Source organism: Genypterus blacodes, unplaced genomic scaffold (assembly GCF_046128005.1).
Source record: "Genypterus blacodes isolate CSIRO-AG114 ecotype Tasmania unplaced genomic scaffold, CSIRO-AGI_Gbla_v1 ptg000039l_1, whole genome shotgun sequence".
Classification (NCBI taxonomy): domain Eukaryota; kingdom Metazoa; phylum Chordata; class Actinopteri; order Ophidiiformes; family Ophidiidae; genus Genypterus; species Genypterus blacodes.
In genome coordinates this window covers 4,963,051-4,986,855 of record NW_027466852.1, presented here as the reverse complement: position 1 = coordinate 4,986,855, position 23,805 = coordinate 4,963,051, and the positions used below count along the sequence as shown (strand labels likewise).

Here is a 23,805-nt window from a genome sequence, read left to right as displayed (position 1 = left end):
ATAGTACCTTTTCAAATGTAAAGGTGATGAAACAATGAATCCAAGTGCACTTATGTCAGGTGAACTAACTACACTACTTCAAACAAGAATAGACATATATAAATATAAACACTGCTGGTAGGTCATTACTTGAATGAATCAAGTGAATGACCCTGAACGCCTCGCCTAATCCTTACACTGTTTTCTTTCTCTGTTTTGTTTGTTTGTTTATGCTTTATAATTCATAATTTACTCCATGTTGCTAAAATGAATTAAAGCATTTGATTTCAGAGCTGATCAACACATGGCTTCATTTGTGTAAACGGCTCCGCTTCATACCTGGGTGTGAGGCAGGGTAGACTCTCTTCCTCTCCTCTTCCTCCTACCTGCATTTCCAAAATCAAATTCCATCAGTAAAAGATGATACAGATACATCATGTTTTTCACATAGGAACCTAAATGCTATAGTTTCCTATCAGGGTACAATGAGGATTTTAGTAAATTCTACAGAATTTTCTTTTAAAACGTTTCATAATGGGTTTCTCTTTTCAGACAGGAAACAGGTGCTTCAGAGGTGTTGAACAGTATCGAGAGTGGTTTGAGGGCGCTGACAGCTTGTTTCAATCATACCTGGCAACCTGAAGCAAACCTCCCTGTTAGCTTCACATGCTAACAAGCTGCTACCCACTACCCAGACTGCTGGGACACTTGGCGTGTGCGCCACAGCCGCGCTGACACTCGTGTTTTACGTTCCCAATGAATGAGGTGAGTTGTATTGATCAATCCTGGAATTGTTGACGCGATCGTTCACTTAAGCTAGGGCTAAGAGCAAAGAGTGTAACTTTGATTTGTTATTAGCTTCTTGCTGTAGGCTCGTCAGGCGTGAGAGTCACTGTGATTTAAAACATTCAGGTCGGTTTGTTTTTTTATCTCATCACAGTCAAAAGTAATAAAACATCATTACGGGGATATTCATACTTAATTCTACAAAACTCTTTGTTACTCGCACTGCTATACGAATCAATTTTCATGTTGCAACTGAACATTTGCACAATCAAGTGTTTTGGACGTTACATCTCAGTGCTAGTTGAGGTCTTGACCCGGCAATGACCTGACAATGACCTGACAATGACCTGACCTGGCAGGGATGTGACCTGTAGTGGCCTGCAAGCTTGGATCATAAATGAGACACAACATTTGCATTATTGTTTGGGATTCGGTATAAATATATAAGTGTGTGTTTTATACTATGTCCCATCCTGGAAATAACTGTCCAATATAAGTTGTGCCCAGCACCATTAGCTCAGATATGTGGTTGTCAAACTGTGGTAGGAGCAGTGTTTGAATTGCGGGTCTGTTATGTGTGGAGGGGGGGACGGCACCATATTCTGAGGAAGTAGCTGACATTCCCTGCAATCACACTGAACCTAGTGAGTACCTGACAGGAGGATGAGACTGCCCTCTAAACTTGAAAGAAGTCTAGGAAAAACAGTAATATTTGTTTTCTTTCCTGCAGAATGTGACAGAGACAGGAAATCAACAGATGATCAACAGGAGGAGACCCGCAGAGATGCGAAACATTCTTGTCAAATGTGTGTAAAATAATTCAATACTCAAAGTTGTCTGCGGCAATACACAAAAAAAATCCCACGACGGAGGAGGAGGAGTCAGACGTTATAAATGTACATATTGTTGGAAGAGGTTTACATTCAGAAACCCTTTGATGGTTCACCTACAAACCCACACTAAAGAGAAACCTTTCTACTGCCCACTGTGTGGTACCAAGTTTTCTCAGATGAGCCATGTCAAATTTCATATGAAAATGCACACTGAGAAGACATCATTGGTCATCACCAGTGTGCAAGAGGAAGAGCAAGCAGTCGGTGGATTAATCGACTCAGACGGAGAGCTTGAATGGGATCCTGCCAGCTCTGGTAAATGGAAAGGGAAAGGGTGTAACTGTTTGTGAAAATTGTTCTGTTATTAGCTGCAAATGCCAAATCAACCATGTTCGGCAACACAGCCGAAGAAGAAGGCAAAGAGTGCATACCTCCGCCAAGTCCTCCAATTATGACTCCATCTATTAATGATGAAATTGGTTATTGATTAGAATATGATCAATGAAACAAATGCATTCAGGACACAGAGCACTTTTGAAGAATAAGCCACGCCCACTCAAATTTAGCAGCCAATTATTGTAGGAGAAGATACAAAAAATTCTAATTGGCCGAAATGGCTGTTTCATATGACTTATATTTAAAATGTTTTAGGCCAAAACTGATGAGATGTAACAGAATACAAGACAGAAAAATAATTGTCATGGTTAAAAGTGCCAAGTAATCATCACCAAATCATATTCAAAACTGAGACATCCATGTTTTTGTTTTCTTCTTCATGCTCACTGAATTTGTTCCATATTTGCAGGAAAGTCTCCAGATGTTACATCACCTGATGGTGCAGGTGAACATGCCAAACCTGAACCCAAAAAGGCACCCAGGAAATGTCGCCTGAAAGCTGAAGCTGAGGAGCTCTTCAGCTGTGCAGACTGTAGTAAAGAATTCCACAGCGTATATGGCAGAGACCGACATATGAGGGGGAAACATGACAAACACCTGCTGCACAAGTGCTGCAACTGCGGGAAGGCATTTAAAACTAATCGAAGCTTGATAGTCCACCGGTGTATCTACCATCCAGCACAAGGAGTGGCTGTGGAATTGTAAGAGGGACACAGGGCTCCAAAGAAGAACCTTTGTTCAACATGTGGAAAAGAGTTCCCTACTAGTGCTTCTTTAAACAGGCACCTCATTATTCACTCTGGAAGGAAACCATACACGTGTAATCTGTGCGGAAGAGGTTTCACACAGACCGGAAACCTTAAAACACACCTTAAGGTTCATGAAGGTGAGACCCCCGAGGTTGAAAGCATTTTTCTTGAAGTAACTTAGATTTTCATGTTCTGCAGTGTGGGTGAGGTGAGACGAACTGTGTGTATGAACCCTTTTTTGTCTTTCTTGCAGCAAAGAAATCCTTCCCTGTGGCAGAAATGGAGAAAATCTCCCCAGAACCTGAAAGGACTCAATCGTCCTTGGAAATCTGCCTCTGTCATTTCTGCTGCAAACAATTTTCAGACAAACATTTACTAGAAGAACACTTCAAGCAGGTCCACGAAGCAAAGAAACCGTTTGCCTGCAGAGAATGTGGCAAGAGATTCATGCATATCCAGAAACTGAAAGAACACCAAGCTGGACACAAGGGACTGAAGCCATACAAGTGCTTACATTGTGATAAACGTTTCCAAACCCCAAAGGGACTCGAGAACCACACGAGAGATCACACAGGAGAGAAACCTTTTCCGTGTATTTTATGTGGGAAAAGGTTCAAGCAAGAATCAACTCTGACAGCACATTACTTATCACATTCTGGAGAGAGACCTCACCTCTGCTCCGTTTGTGGTAAACGTTACGCAAGGTCAGAAGAGCTTAAAGTTCACTTAAGGGTTCACACTGGTGAGAAGCCATATCAGTGTGACGATTGCGGCAAGAGCTTCTACTACAGGCAAGGCTTCAACAACCACAAGAAAACACATGACGCCAAACCCATCGGGCCCACCAGGCAGCTTGGCAGACCCAGGCGGCCGGGGAGTCCAAGGAAGGCAAGCAGGCCCAAGAGGGTCTCACAGGAAGCTCTGTGTGACTCGGAGGGAGAGGGCCTGGTGTGGGATCCTCTTAATCTCGGTAGGTGTGGAAACTGACCGAATCACCTCATCGAGAAGTGTCAGTACTGAAGAGCCCACATAGGTTAACTGCGTTGTCTGTGTCCATGCACTCCACCTATACCCCCTTCTTCTATTTGGTGCAAAGAAAACTCTTTACCCAAGTACACAATGTGTAATGTATAAAACTTTAACTGTATAATAAAGGCCTGGAGAATTTAATGTTAAAAAAATTGATTAATTATTAAATTGCAGTTAATAAAAGATGATACACCATTGAATTCAGGTCTTTTGAGACAAGTGCATTTTAAATTGTATGTTATTGAGGTCGACAAATTATGTTGCATTTGTAAATGAAATAATTCCACAATTTTTGAAAAGTTCTAAAAGCCACAACCCAACTAAAGAATAGATGTTAATCAGCTCATTTATTGATACAGGAGATGAACCTGAGCATAACCAAGAAAATCAGGCTGCAGCTTATCACAGTCAGGTGAGACGAGTTGCTTCTTACAGGTATGGTGCTCACTGCGGCATATCCTTCATGTTCATTGTTGCTTTGTTCTCTTTCAGACCTGGAGTTTTGGTCACTACCTGCCATTTAACTTATGGGACCAAAGCCCAAATTCATCGCACAGTTTGAGTGCCTTGCTCAGGGGCTCATCGGTAAGTGATCCAAAATTAAAGGGTTCTGGTGATAAAGGATGGTGTGATTTACACCATCCTTTATCACCAGAACTCTTTCTTCCTTCATTAAACAGATGGTTCTCAATCCTGCTCCTTGAGACCTACAGCACTGCATATTGTCGATCTCTCCAACTGTACCCTCAGCTGATAAGCTAAATCAGATGTATTTATCCAATCAAACACTGGGAGGTGCCAAGTGAACACACCTGAATTATAAATCAGATGTGGGTTGAGTGTGGAAACATGGAAAATGTGCAGCATTGAGAACCAAGGCATTAAAGAGGGCAAATGATGGTGTGAATGAAGTGTTTGTGATGACAGCATAATGAGCATTTTCAGGAGCGCTGTCCAGCAGATCAGCCTTCCTGGCCGTCTGCTCCTTCCTGTGCAGCACCCCTGCCATCACACTTCAGCCCACCTCACCTACATACCAACACATCAAGGAGCAGGAGGGGCAACGCAAATCAGCAGGATGAACAAAGACCTGCAACATGTGACCATGATCACAGTGCAGGACCCACAAGTCAGTTTTGGAAATGATCAGTTTTAGTTGCGACAGAATAATTATTTTCCAGCCGAGTCATTTTATCTTTATCAGATCTTAGCCAGATTTACACTAACTGCAGGGGTTTCTTTGCTAAGGAGAAGCAGCTGCATCCCATGAGCCGCCTCACGACAAGCAGCCTACACCGCCAAATCAATCCCAGAGGCCTCGCAAACCCAAGAAGAACTACGACTGTCCAACTTGTGGGAAAGTCTTTACTCACAACACTGCCCTACAACGACACCTTGTTATTCACTCTGGGAAAAGACCTTTCAAGTGCTTCATATGTGGGAAAGGATTCACCCAGGGTGGAAACCTGAAAACACACCTGAAAACACACAAAGGTCAGAAACATCATAACACACAACACACCTCTACTTCAGGAGAGCTTTTTCTTTTGCTCGTTTGTGTTACTCCCTTTACTCCCACAGTGACTGGTTATGCTTGTCTTTGTTTGTCTCACTTTAGAGTTGCCCAATTGGACATTAGTTCAAGAAAGGGGTCACCCTGAAGAATCTCCTGTGACGGTCCATGTGTGTGGAGAGTGTGGCATGGACTTCCCTCAGAAAGTGCAGCTGGAAGAACACTGCATGACTCACAAGAAGCCTTATGAATGTACCGACTGTGGCAACTCGTTTAAAAATGAATATTATTTTAAAGTGCATAAGAGGCTTCATTCAGGGGAGTTGCCATTTCTCTGTTCAGAGTGCGGAAAGAGTTGTGTCACAGCAGATTCACTGAGAAAACACGAGTTGACGCACACCCGAGAAAGGAATTACCACTGTGACAAGTGTGGCAGAGCGTTCACACAATCATCCCACCTGAACGTGCACCTTAAAACTCACACCGGAGAGTGGCCTCACCTGTGCTCCGTCTGCGGCAAACGCTACTCCAAGGCGTGCGACCTCAAAGTTCACCTGAGAGTTCACACCGGAGAGAAACCATACGCTTGTGAGAAATGTGGAAAGTGCTTCTATTACTGCCAAGGCTACAGAGCACATTTGATTCATGACACATTTGATTCATGACAAGAAACCAAAACAGCCAACAACACCTCTGGGTCGCCCACGGCAACTGCCTTTAACAGCAAAAGATTAATCTGGCAGATGTGTGATGGTCTACTTCATTTTTCACATAGGAAATAAATAACTTGGAAGCAATTTGATAGTATTTACATTCAAAAGTGTATAATGTACATCAGCTGCTTATAACTTGTATTAAAATATTTAAGAAAATAAAACACAATATTGTTATTTTTGTTTTCTGAAATAGTTAAACTCCAGAGATGATATAAAATATGGTTGAATTTGCATATTGATTATCTTAAAGTTCTAGCAGTCCATCAGAGGGAGGTCTTACCCAGTACATAAAACCTTCTCGTTTATTTTCTTTTCATGTATTTACCCTACAGGTGTTCATGTGTGCATATCTGCCTCTGGCTAATGAGCAACCCTGATTATAGAGCTTTCAAAAGCAAAGCTACCAAAAGTAAAAATGATGTCACATGACTCAGTCATTTCGTCACATTAAGTGGAGATAAAATGCTTTGAAAATGTTGTGTTTCTATATTTATCATAATTGAGAGTATAAAAACATTCTTTGCTGCATTTACAAGCGTTTACTCTCCTGGCCAATAAAAAGCATATAGTAAAGTTACTGTCAATTTTACGCTTGATTCATGTCTTTTATTGTGAAATTTAGAGTGAAGCGGATGTTAAGAACGCTGATAGAAGTTGCTGTCAAGGCTAGATGGATCTTACACTGTACATATTAAGTTAACCAAACATATCAGCTAGTTAGTCTGTATTGAATAAGCACGTCATTTAATCAAATTGAGCACACAAAGAAAGGGGACAAACCTTTCCTAGTCATTCCAATAAACTTCTATCGAACGGCTGTTTTACCTAAGGGAGACCTATGCTGAGGTTGGTCAAATATCTATTGTCTGTCGGTAGTTAGCTAGCTGAATGAGCTAATGTTATGAGGGGCGGGGGTGGCTTCTGCAGTGGCCGGAGCGTTGACTCATCTTCGGGGCAAATGTGCGACACATGTGCGCCGGCTGTAGCATGTTAAGCTAATAGCTGCATATCTACAGCCAAGAGAAGCAGCTACATTGGCAGCTAGGTGGCTAATACTGTAGTCACAGAGGCAGCGGTTTGTCGTTGACCAACATGCTGGTCAGTGACACCGCGACACGGGTCCCATTCAGAGGCTGAGGGGCTTTAAGCGGATCTTTCTCCGCGGCTCTATGCGTTTGTTTGCGTCTGGCGTCGGGAGAGCCGTGTGCTACAGATGCCAAGAGTTTGGTAAAGCAGCTAAGTTTACTGTGTAGTAATGTGGAACCTGGAGAGGATATGGAAATACACTCGCTAATGCTACTTAGCTGGCTAGGCTAAACAGTGCAGATGCACGGTGTGTGTGAAGGTTCCTGCACCGGCTGCTGCAGTCCAAGTATCAAGAAAAAAACATATTACCGGGACATGTTTACACGGGTTGAGTTGGAAAAAGAAGAGACATAACGAATAATAACTCTAGCTTCTTGGGTAGAGTTGATGATTTGCAACAATGTGTTTAAAGGCAGCTGTAATTGAGGACAGTGACGCTGCCCTTCACAATGAAAGGCCCAGGTTCAAGCCCCAGTCACAGCAAAGCATCCGCCCTGCTGAAGTGTCCTTGAGCATCTCACAGTATGTGGACGTTGCTGTGTAGTAGCGACAGTTTTGAATGAGGATAAAAGCAGCATTTGAGGAGTAAAAGTAACAGAACCCCTACAAATCAAATAGTAGTCAACTATACACAATAAAAACAAAGAGTTTACAAATTTAACATTACAGAAATTTTAAGCATATTAAATGAGGATGTATGAGGTTCTCTTTGCCACATCTGCTCACACATGCTGATACCAATACTGTGTGTATATGTATTTTTGTGAGCAGTAATATCTGTTTACCATCATATTTGCTTTGGCTTTATTTCTAATTGTCTTGGCAAGCTAATACAAATACTATGACATTTGTTCAGGGACTAAATGACTGGAAGAACTAATTCCTTTTCTGGGATTTTGTTAGACCACTTTGAAATTAAATGAACTGTTTATTTATGTGCACATATTTGGGATTGGAATCTGGGTTTTGGAAATAAACAGTCATACAAATTGTTATTTAGAATACAGTGTACATGCTTGTTGCTCAGTTAATTGGACAATCGAGACAGTGATGGGAAAACTTTACTGGTCCCCATGCCGAAACGTTGGTTTCACAACATGACCACATAGGGGGAGGAATGCAGGGTACGCAATAAAACAGGATCGTGGCTCTGTTTGGGATTCAGTCGTTGAAGGCACTTCAGTGGCAGAGACACAGGAGTTCACTGCAGTGTACAGGGAAAGACAGTTTCAAATTCATCTGTATAGCCCATTATCATTCAATGTGCAACGTAGCAAAAATAAAGACAAACAAAGTCATTAAGATCTGTCTGTGAAAGTTCAGATCTGTCACCCATGTAAATAAGCTGGTAGGGTTTGGATGGGGTTAATTCGGTGGGTCTGTGTCTTCTTTCACATGTCTAGACTGAGGAGGTCTTTTGGAAACCTCCTAAATCAGTGAGAAACCTGTTTTAGGACATCACAAGCACATGAGCCTTGCAATTGTTGGAAGTATACTAACACTTTTTGACCTTCCACTTATTCAATAATTTCTTTGCTTCTGCCCTACAAGGTGGTTCAGTAACCAGGGTGTGAGAGATGGGCTCTGAAAACCCTCTGGACTTCACTCGAGCTGTGAGTTTGGCTGAGGAAGATCAGCAGGAAATAGGGGGTCTAATTAACTCTGACGGGGAAGAAGTGGAGTTCTCAGATACCAGTGAGTAAATGCATTGCACGCTGTAGTATCTAATGTGATTGTCATTAAACCAGCAATGTTCTTGTAGAAACAACAGCCAGCATTCTTTATTTCAAGATGAAACAATTAACTTGAAATGTAGAAATGCCAGAAGTACATGGTAGAGTTTAATTTGCTTAACATGCTGCAGCTGCAGGTCTCTCCCAGGACTCCACCCATGCTGCTGTTCTTGTGCGTGTACACTTGAAGTGCCTTCATTGAAGAAATTCTTGTCTAGACTAATAAAAATGAATTATGGACATCACAAGCCTTAGATTGTCCCAGATCCATTCAGCCAACACAACAAAACTGCAGCTGCCGCATTTCTTTTGGCAAGCCAGTCCTCCATCATAATCTAGGTGAAATCACAGCTGCTTCATGAGGCCAGAAGACATTAAAAATTCAGTGTCTACCACTTGCAGCTGCTGTTGTTGTTGTTATTGTCGCACTGAATGCCTGGGGCTTTCCAGATAGCTAAGTGATGGTAAATGATGGTGAAACCAATACAGACTGCGCTGCATCCCACCACCGACTCCCAAGGAGATCCATTTGCACCTGTCTTCACTTTAGATATGTGATTCAAATAATCTGCAAACTGGGGACGTTTAATGGAGAATTTCCTAATTTTTTTCTTGCACAAAAGCATTGCTACCTCGCCGCTATTGATTCAATGCACCATGTCAGATCATCCCTAATATTTCTCTTGGCTATTTAGGATTTATTGTTATTAAATTGTCTCTTGAACCCGTTCTCTTTTTTCCACAGGAGAGACTTCTAGTCCTGCTGAGGAGCAAACTCCATCAAAGACATTTGACAACCATGAGACTGAAAAACCACCATCAAATCACACCTGCTCAGTGTGTGGAAAAGACTTCCCTTATGCCTCTAAGCTTCAGCGGCACCTACGCACTCACTCAGGAGAGAGGCCTTTCCCCTGCTCAATGTGTGAGAAGAGATTTCCCGAAAAGGGGCTGCTCATGATTCACGAAAGAGTCCACACTGGTGAAAAGCCATTTCCATGTACTTTCTGTGAGAAAAGGTTTGCCAGTCAGGGGGAGCTCAGGCTGCACAGGCGGACACACACTGGTGAAAGGCCATATCACTGTTCCATTTGTCTGAAGAGCTTCTCCCGTCACTGGCATCTGAAAACGCACCTCGAGGCGATGCACTCTGAGGTCGTCGCTGGCTTTTCAAGGAAGAAATTCCCGTGTTCTGACTGCGACAAGAGCTGTAACTCAGCAGCAGAGCTGAGGGATCATCAGAGAACTCACACTGGAGAGAGACCTTATCAGTGCTCATTCTGTGACAAAAGGTTTGCCTTGTCAGGTACACTGGTAAGACATGAACGTCTCCATACTGGCATTACGCCCTACCACTGCTCTGACTGCGGCAAGACATTTGCACAGCAGTGGACCCTGACAACACACATGCGGACTCATACAGGAGAAAAACCCTACAGCTGCACACAGTGCGATAAGTCATTTGTTGCTCCCGGAGAGCTTCGGAGACACACCAGGATTCACACTGGAGAAAAGCCGTACACCTGCTCTGACTGTGGGAGGCACTTTTCATTGGCAGGGACTCTCAGAAACCACAAACGCTCATGTACGCACAACAAGGACGGATCTACCAAAGATCTCATCTCAGGCTCAGTTCAGGGTACACTTGGTGAATCGTCCCAGCAAGAGCCAGACAACAACATCAGCTCTGAGGTACTGAGAAAACTCATCTAATTCACAGTAGAATCACGGATTTTCAGTTCATTCTTTCTGGTAATTTCAGTTATTTCTTGTTCTACTACACGTGTAATTCTTGCTGATCCTTTTAACTCCTCAAAAAGCTGATTGTATACATTTTGTCTGGGTAAACTGAATTGAGTTCTTGTTCCTAACTCCGCTCTGGTTGAATAGGTGTCTGACAGCCAGAGTACATCAAGTGAGGCTCAGGCCTCAGAGGATCTCACCTGTGACAAGGATGACACAGATGATATTGATTTGAGAGAAACAGAGGACAAGCCGGAAGGTGGCAGCTCCATTCCACAAATCAATGTAATCGTAAAAGAGGAGGAAGAAGAGAAACCTTTGTGTGGTACGTTAACAGAAGGTCTCGGATTTCTCTGATATATTTAAAGGGAAAGGTTACCCACCTAATCATGATTTTGTGATTTTGTCCCCCCCCCTTGCAGGAGAAGACCCTGACGGAGGTTCCAGCAGTGAAGAGAGTATCATTCCAGAGGAAGCTGAAGAGCAACACCGGGAAAGCAACACAGACGCTTGTGTCACTGTTAAAGAGGAAGATGAAGACAATGGTGATAGTAAGGACAAACCATTACAGGAGACCACGTTTTATAGTAATTATCTGTATATTCAGCCACATGTGATAAAGCCCTCTGAACATTATCGAAGTGATACTCTGGCGATTTTACAACATTTTAAGATTATCAGGAGAGTTATGAATGGACTTTGAATGAGAGTAAGACCAGCGACACGTTCTTAACATAGCTTCTGTGTTTTTGTTGTGTGTCACTGAATGCTGTCTCATCTCTGTCCCTGTTGTGTTTCCACAGTGTCTGAAGAGGACCCCGATGATGTTGCCGACAGTGAAAGAGAGAGTCCTCCGGCATCACCGCTCCAGCAGCAGGACAGCGGTTTGACACAAAGCTCTTTCTGCTGCGGGCTCTGTGGAAGAGACTGTCACAAAATGTCTGCACTGCAAATTCACATGCGAATTCACTCAGGAGAAAAACCTTATCAGTGCAGTCTCTGCGGGAAGCAGTTTACCCAAAAAGGCCAGCTCAAAGGTCACCAGAAAGTCCACACAGGAGAGAAACCTTTTTCCTGTCCTGACTGTGGGAAGAGCTTTGCCCACTCAGGCGCTATGAACAGACACCGCCTCACACACACAGGAGAGCGGCCCTATCGCTGCTCTGTGTGCGAGAGGAGTTTCAACCAGTCTGGTCGCCTGAGGGAACATGAAAAAATCCACTTTGGCGAGAAGTTTGACTGTCCTGAGTGTGAAAAGAGTTTCACGCGAGCATCAAGCCTCAAAAACCATTTCAGGCTTCACACGGGTGAAAGGCCATATGGCTGTGACATATGTGGGCGGGGCTTCAGCCGCTCACAAAGCCTCAGGCTACACAGACGGAAGCATGAGCAGCCTCAGACTGGAGAAGAGTCTGAAGTCAGCTTGAAGAATGAGGACGATTTCTCACAGAGCGATGACGCCTCTCCAATTAATATGTGTATAACAGAGCAGAACGACTCGTGATGTGTTCATACTGGACGCATAGCAGTAGTACAATACCAATACCATTCTTAAATTAATGAAAATTGAAGCGCATCGGCAGAATGTAAGGGACCACCTTTGTGAATAGGCCACAACCATAAGGTGGTGCACTGAAAATATGACAAAGCCACCTGAAAAGTATCAAAGCTCATCAATTTCACTATGAGAGAAGCAAATAAACTTGTTTGGCCATGTGATGTCCATTCAACAACTAGCAAGTGTTGGAGTGTGAACAAACACATTTGGTACAAAAAGAACGTCTGTAAAACCACAAACTTTAGAGGTCATATTTACTCTCGTTTGTTACTCATCTATTGTACTTGCATTGAATTATTGCCCTCACATTTCAAGTATTTATTGGTAGTACTGATTACTCCTTTAAGTCGATGTGGTTTCACTTTTTTCCATACAGTATTTGTGATCGACACCAGTTGTGTATGTGAAATCGGATTTGATTCTTGAAGAATAACCACATTTTCAGATCGGATATTCAGATGGGTCACAAGCAGTTTCGTAAGGTGAAATCCGAACTTATTGTTCAGTCTGGTAGGGAATGGCTTCACAAATTAGTCAGTGCTAGAAGATTGTGGCTGTTGTACTCATCAAATATTTGCCAAAACCATTTTGCCTTATGGGTGATGAAAGTTGTCTGTGTTGTGCAGCATTTACTTGAGAACCAACCCACAAACCAGTCACCTGGTTTAGACTCTTAACTGCTGTGAATAAAGGATTCATCTGTAATAAAAGGCAATAATTTGAAACGACATAGATGGTAAATGTTATCCAGTGCTGCCTCTGTTGAATTGTATGAGACATGTTATACTGAACAATAATAAATGTATGTGCTGAAGACTATTTCTCTTAGTGATTATGGACTGGTGGACACTTTCAAACAGTATATTCAAAATGTGTAAATCTCTTGAAAGTAGATAAGCGACTTGACTGACAACGGTTTTACAGCTCTGATCAGAAAAAAGTCTGGCATGAGTAACCCAATACAAATGATTATGTTGCAAGGTGTATTATGGTATTAAGTTATTCAAGCCAATAATTAAGATTTAAGATACTTTATTAATCATCATTTTGCATGCAGTTCACAGCAAATCGCATGCAATTGAAATTTATCTTACACCCCCTCATACCACACACACACAAACACATGCATCACAGAGGGGGTGCAGGGCAGCCATCATATGGCGCCCGTGGAGCAGTGTTAAGGGTTCGGTGCCTTCACCACATAGAATTAGAATTTGTATCCTTTTTGAACAGTCCTTTTCGTGGCTGTTAAAAAATCCTCCACAGCTGACATGACATCATCATCATAGACGTAAATAGATTGACAATATTGAACCTGAGGCAGGTCCAGAGGTCCAGTAGCTCACATAGCACACAGATCAATTACAGCAAAATAAAGAATCAAACAGTAATATAAGTGACTCAGCTAAATTAATTCAGCTGGCGTGTTAAATGCCTGTGAGATTGCGTTACTTATTCGATTATAGCCGTTGTTCGCTGCTTTATGGGTCAGACTTAAGAATGTATCAACCTGTCTACTTGCATGTTCGCTTTTCTGATTTGACGTTTCAAAATCCCAAGCTACACCTGAAGGCAGCAGAGTGGAGAGTCTACCTGGCCAGCTAACTCAATTTGGTAAACTTGTGATTTATATAAAGTCGTAATTTTCAGAGTACTCACAAAACCATCGTGCGGTATTTGTATGCAGATACAGAGCGGATATATGCCGCAAATAAGTAGTTGTTTTATATGATATAAAATCCCTGAGCGGTTTTTGGGGCGCACTCTAAGCGGAAATTGCTGAAAGAACGAGGGATCGGGAATGTAGCATAGAGATAAACAGAAGCACACCATGTCGTCCGCTCTGTTAGTCTGGTGTAAACATCGCGAATCACTCAGCGAATGTTGCGTATAATATAAGGAAGTGTTCTGACCTGTGTGCTTCTCTTAAACAGACCAACATATCCAGGTAAACAATCTTAACTTGAGTGTTGTTGTCTGCAAACATTAGCGCAAGCTAAAGCCTAAGATGAAGCTTACGTCAATTAACATTAGGCTTCTAAATGACCACTGTACTATTTTCAGGCGAGTACTTGTTGGTTTCCCCCATTCCCATCTCTGTAATTGCCCGTTAATAGTCAGATAGTCTGTTAAACTATTGTCAAGCCAAATTGAAACGCGTCCTTGTGAACTTTGACATTTACGTCAATGTGCTCGTGTCCAGCTAGCTAAAGTTGCTGAGAGCATGCTAAAGGGACACGCAGATACATGTTCGAGTAAATCAAGAAAATCAAACATGAACTAAATCTGCCAAACACTGAGCGAAATGTCGAAATTACGTACTGTATATGTAGAATGTTGAGGCGAATGCGTAGTAGAGGGTAGAGGTTGTTATTAATTCAAATAGCTAATTAGGTGGCTGATTTAGATATCTGATTAGAATTTATACTGTAATCTACCTAATGTGGACAGTGGCTTTAGTGTATATTTGTAATGCTACAACTGCCGATGTAATCTCTCATTTTAGTCCACAGTATTTCCCCCAGCTCTTTTAGCACTTCACTTCACTTTCTTGTGCACACTGCATTCTGTCCCACTCACCCCAATCAGCAGGAACTGACATTTACAGCGGAACTTTGCTTTCTCTCCCCTCCTTCTCTATCTTTGTCTGTTATTTGCCCACAGTTGTACACTTTGACACACACACACACACACACACACACACACACACACACACACACACACACTGTCAGCATGGTGTCGTATGAACGCCTAAACCCGGAGGATGTGCAGTTTTCCAGTGCAGCGTTATCAGGAGAACCTCGTCCAGTCCAACAAGACGCGACGGTGAGCTCACACATGCAGTACATTGTAGCTTAGAAGATAATTAATGTGTCACTTAATACATTTACTCTTTAAGGGGGGACTACCTGTACCTATCTGTTTTAGTTATGTGTGATTTCTCTGCTGTGTGCTTAGGTGACAGACCCAGAGGAGATCTCCTTGCTTCCACAGAGGCCACGATGCTCCATCACCACAGGCCTCCTGGTGCTTGGCTGCCTGCTGCTTATCCTCCTCGGAGGCTGGCTCCTGGGCACCATGTTCTGGCTGCACAATCCCTCCAATCAACAGCCACATCGACCCCTACCACCTGCCCCAGCACCGACACCAACACCAGGCTCTCAAGAGCACACAGGGGTAGACGAAGCAGCTTCCAGACGGGAGGTTTGCAGTTTAATCCCGGACGTGTGGAGGTTCGATTGCTACCCTGAAAGAGTAGCTGTAACCAGAGAGATGTGCGAGGCGAGGAACTGCTGCTTTATCCCTGTCTCCTCCGCTGGACATAACCTATCACGGAAAAACGATATTCCTTGGTGTTTCTATCCTTCAGGATTCCCTTCCTATTCACTTGTGTCAATCAATGACACATCGCTGGGACAGAGAGGTGTGCTGGTAAAGGAGGTAAAGACCTACTACCCAGGAGACATCCTTACTCTCGAGCTGGAGATACGCCATGAGACAGAGACACGGCTACGAGTCAGAGTGAGTGGATACCTGCAATAATGTCATGTAGCATTTATTCATACAACGTTTCAGCATATTGTTAGGACTTTTCAACATTGATCTGCATGTTCAACAATATACACATTTTAAAGTGTGTAGGCCTCGTAATACAAGGTGGCGTCGACCATTAAAGTTTATACAAATCCTTTTATCTGAGGCAGAGCTGTGAACGTGTTCCTCATATCACTTGCTTGAGCTTGTTGCACGCTGCTGCAAACTATTTATCGTGTGACTCAGTGAGATTGTCTGTCATTTATCCTTGTAGATTACAGACCCCTCAGCTGCACGGTTTGAAGTACCAATCGCAGTTCCCAGTGTGACCAAGAAGGCAGATAATCCAGACTACGTGGTGGAGCTTTTGAAGGAGCCGTTTGGTCTCATAGTGAAGAGGAGATCTACAGGAGCAGTGCTGTAAGTTTGACGTGAAGAAGATGATATATGAGAGGACTGCTTTACAAGAAGACTCTTAAATCTGCTAAAACTAGTTCTCATACTGGTCTGTGCTCTGATGTTCACACTGTGGTCTCCCTTCACCCTTTCCCCTCTAGTGTGAACACAACAGTGGCTCCTCTGTTCTATGCCGATCAGTTTCTCCAGTTCTCCACTTCCCTGCCCAGCCAGTTCATTTATGGCCTCGGGGAGCACCGCTCCAGCTTCCTGCACGACGTCCACTGGAACACACTCACCATGTGGGCCAGAGACGTGCCTCCTATGGTAACACCACATGACTTGTCTCTCATTTTGCGTTACGTTTAACAGTATGTATTACATTTGACACCTGCTTACTTGTGACTTTGGGTGTGTCAGATAAAACTGTTCTTCTGTCCGATGTAGGAGGAAACAAACCTGTATGGAGCTCACCCCTTTTACCTCTCTATGGAGGAGGGAGGGAACGCACACGGCTTCTTCCTGCTGAACAGCAATGCCATGGGTCAGTCTGCTGCTTACCTTCAGATTTTCACTTCAGAGTTTGCGATGTGCCATAAGACACATAAGCGTATGAAGGAAAAGTCATTGATGCAGTTGTGGAATTTCACAACTGCTTGGTTGGATGACAACGTTGAGCAATTTGATGAATGCAGAAGTCTATTAGATCACGATGGAAATGCACATGATCTAATCAAGTGACTAGAATGTCTGAGGAAGTTTACAGAAAAGGTTCATAGAGCGGTCATGTTGTTTCTGCTGTGCGTAGGAATTTTGCAAACAAATATAAAGAGAGCTTTTCATTTGAACTCATCTGGTCATTATATTATATAACCTTATTCTCCTGTACTGTGACTTGTTTTCCCTGGTTAATACTTAAACAAAAACATCAAATCACCGGCGTCTCCCTGTTCTGTCAGACGTGGTCCTCCAGCCCGCTACTGCCCTCACCTGGCGAACCATCGGTGGAATCCTTGACTTTTACGTCTTCCTCGGCCCCGATCCTAGTTCAGTGATTGGACAGTATGCAGAGGTCGTAGGTCAGTGGATGTTTTGCTGTGATAACGTACACATTGGCTTGTACTGTATATTATATGTATAATATTTCACTTACTAATATTTCCTCTCACTCATTTTTTTTTCTCTGCCCTCCATCCTATTACAGGTTTCCCAGCCATGCCTGTCTACTGGGCGTTAGGCTACCATCTCTGTCGCTGGGGTTACAACTCTAGCAGTGCCACCATGGAGGTTGTCAAGAACATGAGAGATAATAGGATCCCCCAGGTAAGTGGACTCAGCAGATTGGGCATGAGTGTGTATTTACCTTCTGCTTTTATGAAAGAGTTATGTTTGTTTGCAGGATGTCCAGTGGAATGATATCGACTACATGGACAAATTCATGGATTTCACTTTTGATCCTACTTATTTCGCCACACTGCCCGACCTGGTCAAGGACCTGCACGCTCACAACCAGCGCTATGTCATGATCCTGGTATGGGACGGAGTGTGTGCTTGCTTTGCTGTGTGTTGTTTCTGACTTGCGATGCGTATTTGAGCCTTGGTTTCTTTGCTTGCAGGACCCAGGTATCAGTAGCACCCAAGCAGCCGGGTCATACTGGCCTTATGATGAAGGGCTGAAGAGAGGAGTTTTTATAAAAGACGCTGATGGAAACACACTCATTGGGAAGGTGAGACTGAATCACTGCCGGCTGTCTTCGTCTCTCTCTTTCTTTCTCACTTATTGACATTAGAAACTCAGACAATACTGATAAAAAATCATTTAGCACAAAGTGGAATAAAGCAACAGGAAGCTAGAATGACAACATTGTGCCATTATAATAGTTCCAGTGTCATTTCCTGTCCCGTACATTGTAATCTCTTTCTCCAGTTTCTTTGATTCCTTTGTGGTCTATATATATTTTTGGTTCTTACTATTACTAGATTTCCTTTACAAACCAAAATATTTCAAATATAATTCTCCCCTCCTTTATCCAGGTCTGGCCTGGTCTGACAGCATATCCTGATTTTTCTGATAATGTTACCCATGAATGGTGGTACGACAACCTCAAGAGGTTTTATGAGAAGGTGCCGTTTGATGGACTATGGATTGTAAGTGTTGTCATGGAGACCCCTTCTGTAATCTTGATTTGGATTGCATTATTGCAGCTCTCAGTCACAGCTGATCACTGCTTTGGTTTAGGACATGAATGAACCATCAAATTTCCTGGATGGGTCCACGAATGGCTGTCCATCAAACAGCCTGGAAAATCCTCCTTACACACCAGGTGGGAAACACACATGCCAAGCACATATTTATTTCTTAAAATTATGAGCCTTACTTACAGCACACATCTGTATTGTCTTTTCCTTTCTAGATGTCTTAGAAAGTTCTCTGAAATCCAAAACTGTGTGTGCGTCTGCACAGCAAAAGCTTTCCAGTCACTATAATATGCACAGTCTGTATGGACTCCTGGAAGCTAAGGCCTCTGCAGGGTCAGTAGCACATGCAGTGTACACACACACACACACACACACACACACACACACACACACACACACACACACACACACACACACACACACACACGTGCCACAGAGATGAAATTAGACTTATATGAAACAATAATGATGATGTCTGTCTTCCTCCTCCTCATGTCTTCTTGTCTCTGTGGTATCTTGCAGTGCTCTGAAGAGGATCCTTGCAAAGAGACCTTTTGTCATCTCTCGCTCCACCTTCCCCAGTCAGGGGTTGTACTCTGGTCACTGGCTGGGAGACAACAGAAGCCAGTGGAAAGACCTGTACACCTCTATAGCAGGTTCAATCTGGTCACTATAGAAGTTTGGTAGTAAGGAAAAGAAATCTGATATTCTGTTTCTGTCTGTCACACATCTGACGCCTAATTTCCTTATTATTTAAAAGAGCAGCTAAAAAGCAAAAGTATTGCTCTCGGTTTCTCGCTCTCTCTCTCTCTCTTCCTCTTGACATTAATCACCATTCTGTTCTCATTTTCAGGTATCTTGACCTTTAACCTGCTGGGCATTCCGCTGGTGGGAGCTGATATCTGCGGCTTTGGCGACGAGCCTCAGGAGGAGTTGTGTGTCCGCTGGACTCAGCTGGGAGCTTTCTATCCCTTCACACGCAACCACAATTCCATAAACATGAAGGTAACGGTTTTCATACCACTCCGTCTATTATGTGTCACATCGTATACAAACATTAAATTGGCTCATGAATGTGTCTGTTTTTGAAAAAATTATACATTTACAGCCTCAAGATCCCACAGCTTTCAGTCCCTTGGCTCTCACAGCCATGAAGCAGGCGCTGCTGCTGCGATATTCTCTCTTCCCCGTCCTCTACACTCTCTTCCATCATGCTCACGCACACGGACACACAGTGGCACGGCCCGTTATGTTTGAGTAAGTAAGCTAATGCAATCTCTTATTCCTAATTCCTTTAAACTTGCCTGCATTTAATTTGATTTAAAGGATCTTGAATAGGTTTTGGGTCTAATGGGTGAATGTTGGCGCCTCAGTCTGTAACCTGTATCTGCTCAACAGGTTCCCAAAAGATGTAAGAACATATGCCATGGACAAACAGTTCCTGTGGGGGAAGAGTTTATTGGTGACGCCTGTGGTGTATCCTGGAGTCGACTACGTGGATGGCTACTTCCCAGAGGGTGTGTGGTATGACTACTACACGGTAAGAATCACGCTAACTGTCTGTGTGAGGATACAATGATTGAGTCGGGAAACAAAAGAAAGGGCTGATTTTTGCTGTTTGTTTCCTCACATCCAGGGCGACTCTGTGCACAGTAAAGGTGAAGAGCTTCGACTCCATGCACCTCTGGATAAGATCAACCTGCATTTGCGTGAGGGCTCGGTTATTCCTACACAGGTAAATATGATTCAGTTGACATTGTAGGCTAAGGGTGTCACAAAGTGTTACATCATTTTACATGTAGAATATCTGGTCCAAGTTGGGTATAAGTTGTCTTTGTTTTTTTATATTTCTTTCCATGTTGCCACAATTTGGTGCCAAAGTTGTCTACAGAAAGTGTCTTGGCTGTTGGAATCATTTGCACTCACTACTTGTGCAGAAAACTAAACATCAGTTAACATTCCTTGCGCAAAATCTACAACAATGGTGTCATTTTTTATTTCTGAATCTGCCACAATAAATCGCTCAACTTGTCGCGCTGTTGTAGCATTGCCACTTTCTCATGTTTTTGTTTCTTCTGTCTGTATATGTGTGTGTGTGTAGATGCCCAACCTCACCCTGTGGGTGAGCCGTGCTCAGCCGCTCCATCTAGTGTCTGCGCTCTCCGACAACGGCTCAGCCAGTGGAGATCTGTTCTGGGATGACGGCGAGAGCGTTGACACTTATGAGGCCGACAAGTACGCCTACATCACCTTTAGTGTGGCTCAGGTACATCAACTCCCACGTTCTTAATGCTACATCCTCTTGCTTACTGCAAACCTGTGCCATGTTGTGCCTCTAAGACAGGAATCCACCTTCAGAATCCGTCTGTGGTCTAGTCCAGTTTTTCCAATCTTGTGGGCTTCTACACAAAGTGCTTGAATGTGTTGCATTCAGCTGTGGGCTGTTTGTGTAGGCGGAGGGACAAATAGTGATGTGATGAGGGTCATTTCTCTCTCATGAACCACAACACATTTTGTGGCAGAGCATTTCAGTTTGAAGAGGCTGCTGTCGACGAAGACATTCACAGCTTAGCTACAGCTGATGAGAATTATTATTAAATGTCATTGCAGAATAGAAAAAGAACAGTTGTCAGTTATCAACAAGATTATGAAAAACTGGAAAAGAAATCATGGAAACACAAAGAGGATGGTATATGGAGTGTTGATTCAGTGCTCACACTGACGTGCTGCATCGTGACTCATTTCTTTATTTCCCAGAATGTGATGACATCTCATGTGCTTCATAACCACGTGGAGGCTCCGTCCCTCAGCATACTGTCAGCCTCCTTCTATGGTGTGAAGAAGAAGCCAAGCAAAGTGCTGGTAAATTCCCATGATGCACCGTTTGACTACAGAGACAACCAGGTAAGGCAAGGGTCACGGGGTCAAACTGGAAAAACTCTACAGAGTGTAACGGAGAGGATGTAGGTTTGATACATGCAGTGCCTGAGGAGAGCACATTTCACTTTGAATGGTGTTTTTCATTGCATTAGGTTTGTATTTTTGTGTTTGAATCCTCTTTGTTTCCCCGCCTCTCCCTTCAGGTGTTAACAGTTGCAGATCTTAGTCTCACCCTCAGTCAGAACTTCACCATCAGCTGGATGTAACTGGTCTAAAGGTTTTCATTGTGCATTTCCTTTGCCTTTGAGTATTAAAATCACAATCGATTGTATATGTAATCTGATTAGATATACAGACAAGAACAACTGGAGTATGTGAGCTTAAGTGCAGTGTATTTAAAGTGCAATATCACTCAAAACACGTATAGTGATTATTATTATGAGTGAGGATTTATGAAACCACAATACACAGCCCAGCTTTAGTCTCTAAACTGCTTTGACCATGGACATTTTATAGTGGAATACTGCTGAACTGTTACCTGATATAAACCAAAAAGTCATATTTGACTTTGCTTGTTGTCGGTCAAATTCTGCATTTATTTAGTCTGCTCATGAGAAAGATAATGTGCAATAATTTAAGATTAAGATAATTTAAGAGTCATATTTGCATCATCCCACAATGTTTGAGCTGATACTGATGATTTCATTGTTTTTCTCCAGCCTAGTTTTGCACTAACTGACACCGCTGTATTGTAAAGGCCGTGGCAGGTGCCTTATACTTCATGCTGTTCATGTCTTTTTGATGGTCTGGGCTGATCAGCTTTACCTTGTAAACCCTGTTTGTTGTTTTGAAGACCTCAGGGTGGTTCTCTTTGTAACATTGTACTATAAAGCAGCCAAAAGGTTCCTGCAACTATTTCACTGTGAATTTTCTCTGAGTTCATTTAGTTCAAATGTGATGATTTTATTGATTGATCTTATAGTTGTATTCCCCTTTGCTTTGTGTAAAGATGTACACTAGCCTATGTTTCAGTGTTGTGATGACTTTATGATGACTTGATGATTTTAACAAACAATGTTGTGGCTGTTGTGTTTTAATTTTGCTATGATTGTTTATATTTTATTATTTGAACACAGTGAAAGCCTTTGGAATGTCCACTGGTTGTACCTCTAAAGGTAATGACAGCAGCAGGGATTGATACCAAGAAGAGGATGGAAACAGCATCTTAAGCTTTGATATCTTGACTGATGTACTTCTTGCTACCTTGTGGAAGCAATGGAAATGATCAGTTGTTTGAGGAAAAATAAGATTTCATGATTTAATAACATGTATAGAAGTTCGTCCAGTTATTTTTAACCATATTATTAAAAACTGCATTCTATTAAAATAAAATCTATTTTGATCTTGGCCGCATTCTATTGCATCGAAGGTAGCTTGTCCCATGTGGTGGAGTACGCTCACCACTAGAGGGCAGAGTTTCTGATTCCCGCGATGCTTCTTTTATCTCAAAAGACCTTTTGCTTTTTAATTCCAAGAGGGATGAAATTAATAACGAATATTCATCCACATCATTGACCAAATAACCCAGATAGATCATCATTTAGCTTTAATTGTGTATAAGGTTAATATGGAGACTGGAATGACTGGAATGACTGACTGCTACTTGGGTTTGCTGGTACTTACTCTATCATTGTCATCTTCATCAACTTGAGACTACAATAAACTCTTATTTATAAATCTCTGTGTAATCACGGTGTCATCGCTTCTCGTCTCTTCGTTTCAAGCTTTCACATTTTCTCTCAGTCTGTCTGCTATATTAATGGATGTGCTCAGGTCTCCTCCCGTTGCACTTTGGTTATTCAGATAGTGGAGTTTCAGGATGTCTGTCATTGAGGAGTTGATGCTGTTCATGGGAGGGGAGACGTAACAATGGGCTACTCTTCTCTTCATGGCTGTATAAAGTATAATCATACAGTCATTAGATGATCTGCTCAGGCTCATGGCCATAATTGTCTGTCCCATAAAGTGAAAGTAGATAGTCATACTCCCTTCAGATAACACTGTTGATTGTAATTCCACTCCTGATAACCTAAGCTCACAAGCGACATGTTTTCTTTGGCTCCAAGCAAAGGTTCACAGTCTAACTGTTTCCAGATGGGACTTTCTGGAGGGTACATCATTTAACAGGGGAGGAGGGTGAAATGAAAGGAGAGTGAGGGAGAGACACACAGAAAGAGAGAGAGAGAGCAGCGGGTGTCTGCCAAATTCATTCTGCTGTCCTGACAACCGGGGGCATTTCCTGTCTGCATTTAGGGAGATAAAGTATTTGTGTGAGGTCAGAACGGGGGTAGATGAAGTACGTGCAGGATTTGACACGTCTGCGTTAGAATTCTGTACATGTTTGGCTCATATGAAGTGTAATGTTGTGAAGCATTTATTCAAACCAAAATGTGTTTTATTGTTGGAGTTGAAACGTTGTTGGAAAGAGCAATCAAAGCCCAAATCATGGTTCAACATTCTGAGGTCAATACTTACTTACTAAAATTAAACAAGTTAAAGTAAGTTAAGTTCTTTTTCTTTTTTACATTGCAGGACAGTCTGTTAAGGCCCACAGATGAAGTAAAAGCCACGTCTTTGTTGGATCTCATTGGTTCCTTTTCAGCCTTAATCACCAT

At 42.7% G+C, this 23,805-nt stretch overlaps 3 protein-coding genes across 4 annotated transcripts; all 3 read left to right on the top strand.

Annotated features, from left to right (window-relative positions):
• Window positions 1-646: 646 nt before the first annotated feature.
• On the top strand, window positions 647-6,119 carry LOC142997058 (uncharacterized). The gene is made up of 9 exons (XM_076148237.1): window positions 647-744; window positions 1,496-1,913; window positions 2,404-2,880; window positions 2,997-3,713; window positions 4,132-4,184; window positions 4,265-4,357; window positions 4,718-4,901; window positions 5,021-5,266; window positions 5,391-6,119. The coding sequence occupies exons 4-9, from the start codon at window positions 3,023-3,025 to the stop codon at window positions 5,948-5,950; spliced, it is 1,827 nt and encodes a 608-aa protein (XP_076004352.1). The 5' UTR covers window positions 647-744; window positions 1,496-1,913; window positions 2,404-2,880; window positions 2,997-3,022; the 3' UTR covers window positions 5,951-6,119.
• A 536-nt stretch (window positions 6,120-6,655) lies between these two features.
• LOC142997057 (uncharacterized) lies at window positions 6,656-12,937 on the top strand. 2 transcript variants are annotated; one of them, XM_076148236.1, is made up of 6 exons: window positions 6,656-6,847; window positions 8,639-8,782; window positions 9,566-10,512; window positions 10,711-10,888; window positions 10,986-11,108; window positions 11,367-12,937. In XM_076148236.1, the coding sequence occupies exons 2-6, from the start codon at window positions 8,665-8,667 to the stop codon at window positions 12,065-12,067; spliced, it is 2,067 nt and encodes a 688-aa protein (XP_076004351.1). In that variant the 5' UTR covers window positions 6,656-6,847; window positions 8,639-8,664; the 3' UTR covers window positions 12,068-12,937. The 2 variants fall into 2 exon arrangements, with proteins under 2 accessions (XP_076004351.1, XP_076004350.1); XM_076148235.1 differs by having other exon boundaries at window positions 10,986-11,114.
• A 991-nt stretch (window positions 12,938-13,928) lies between these two features.
• gaa2 (alpha glucosidase 2) lies at window positions 13,929-22,878 on the top strand. Its single transcript, XM_076147938.1, has 21 exons — window positions 13,929-14,069; window positions 14,786-14,947; window positions 15,080-15,643; window positions 15,930-16,075; window positions 16,213-16,378; window positions 16,499-16,595; window positions 17,011-17,130; window positions 17,256-17,374; window positions 17,451-17,582; window positions 17,668-17,778; window positions 18,086-18,199; window positions 18,291-18,375; window positions 18,466-18,583; window positions 18,773-18,906; window positions 19,104-19,255; window positions 19,359-19,507; window positions 19,649-19,790; window positions 19,887-19,985; window positions 20,352-20,516; window positions 21,008-21,154; window positions 21,334-22,878. The coding sequence occupies exons 2-21, from the start codon at window positions 14,855-14,857 to the stop codon at window positions 21,394-21,396; spliced, it is 2,916 nt and encodes a 971-aa protein (XP_076004053.1). The 5' UTR covers window positions 13,929-14,069; window positions 14,786-14,854; the 3' UTR covers window positions 21,397-22,878.
• Window positions 22,879-23,805: the final 927 nt, after the last annotated feature.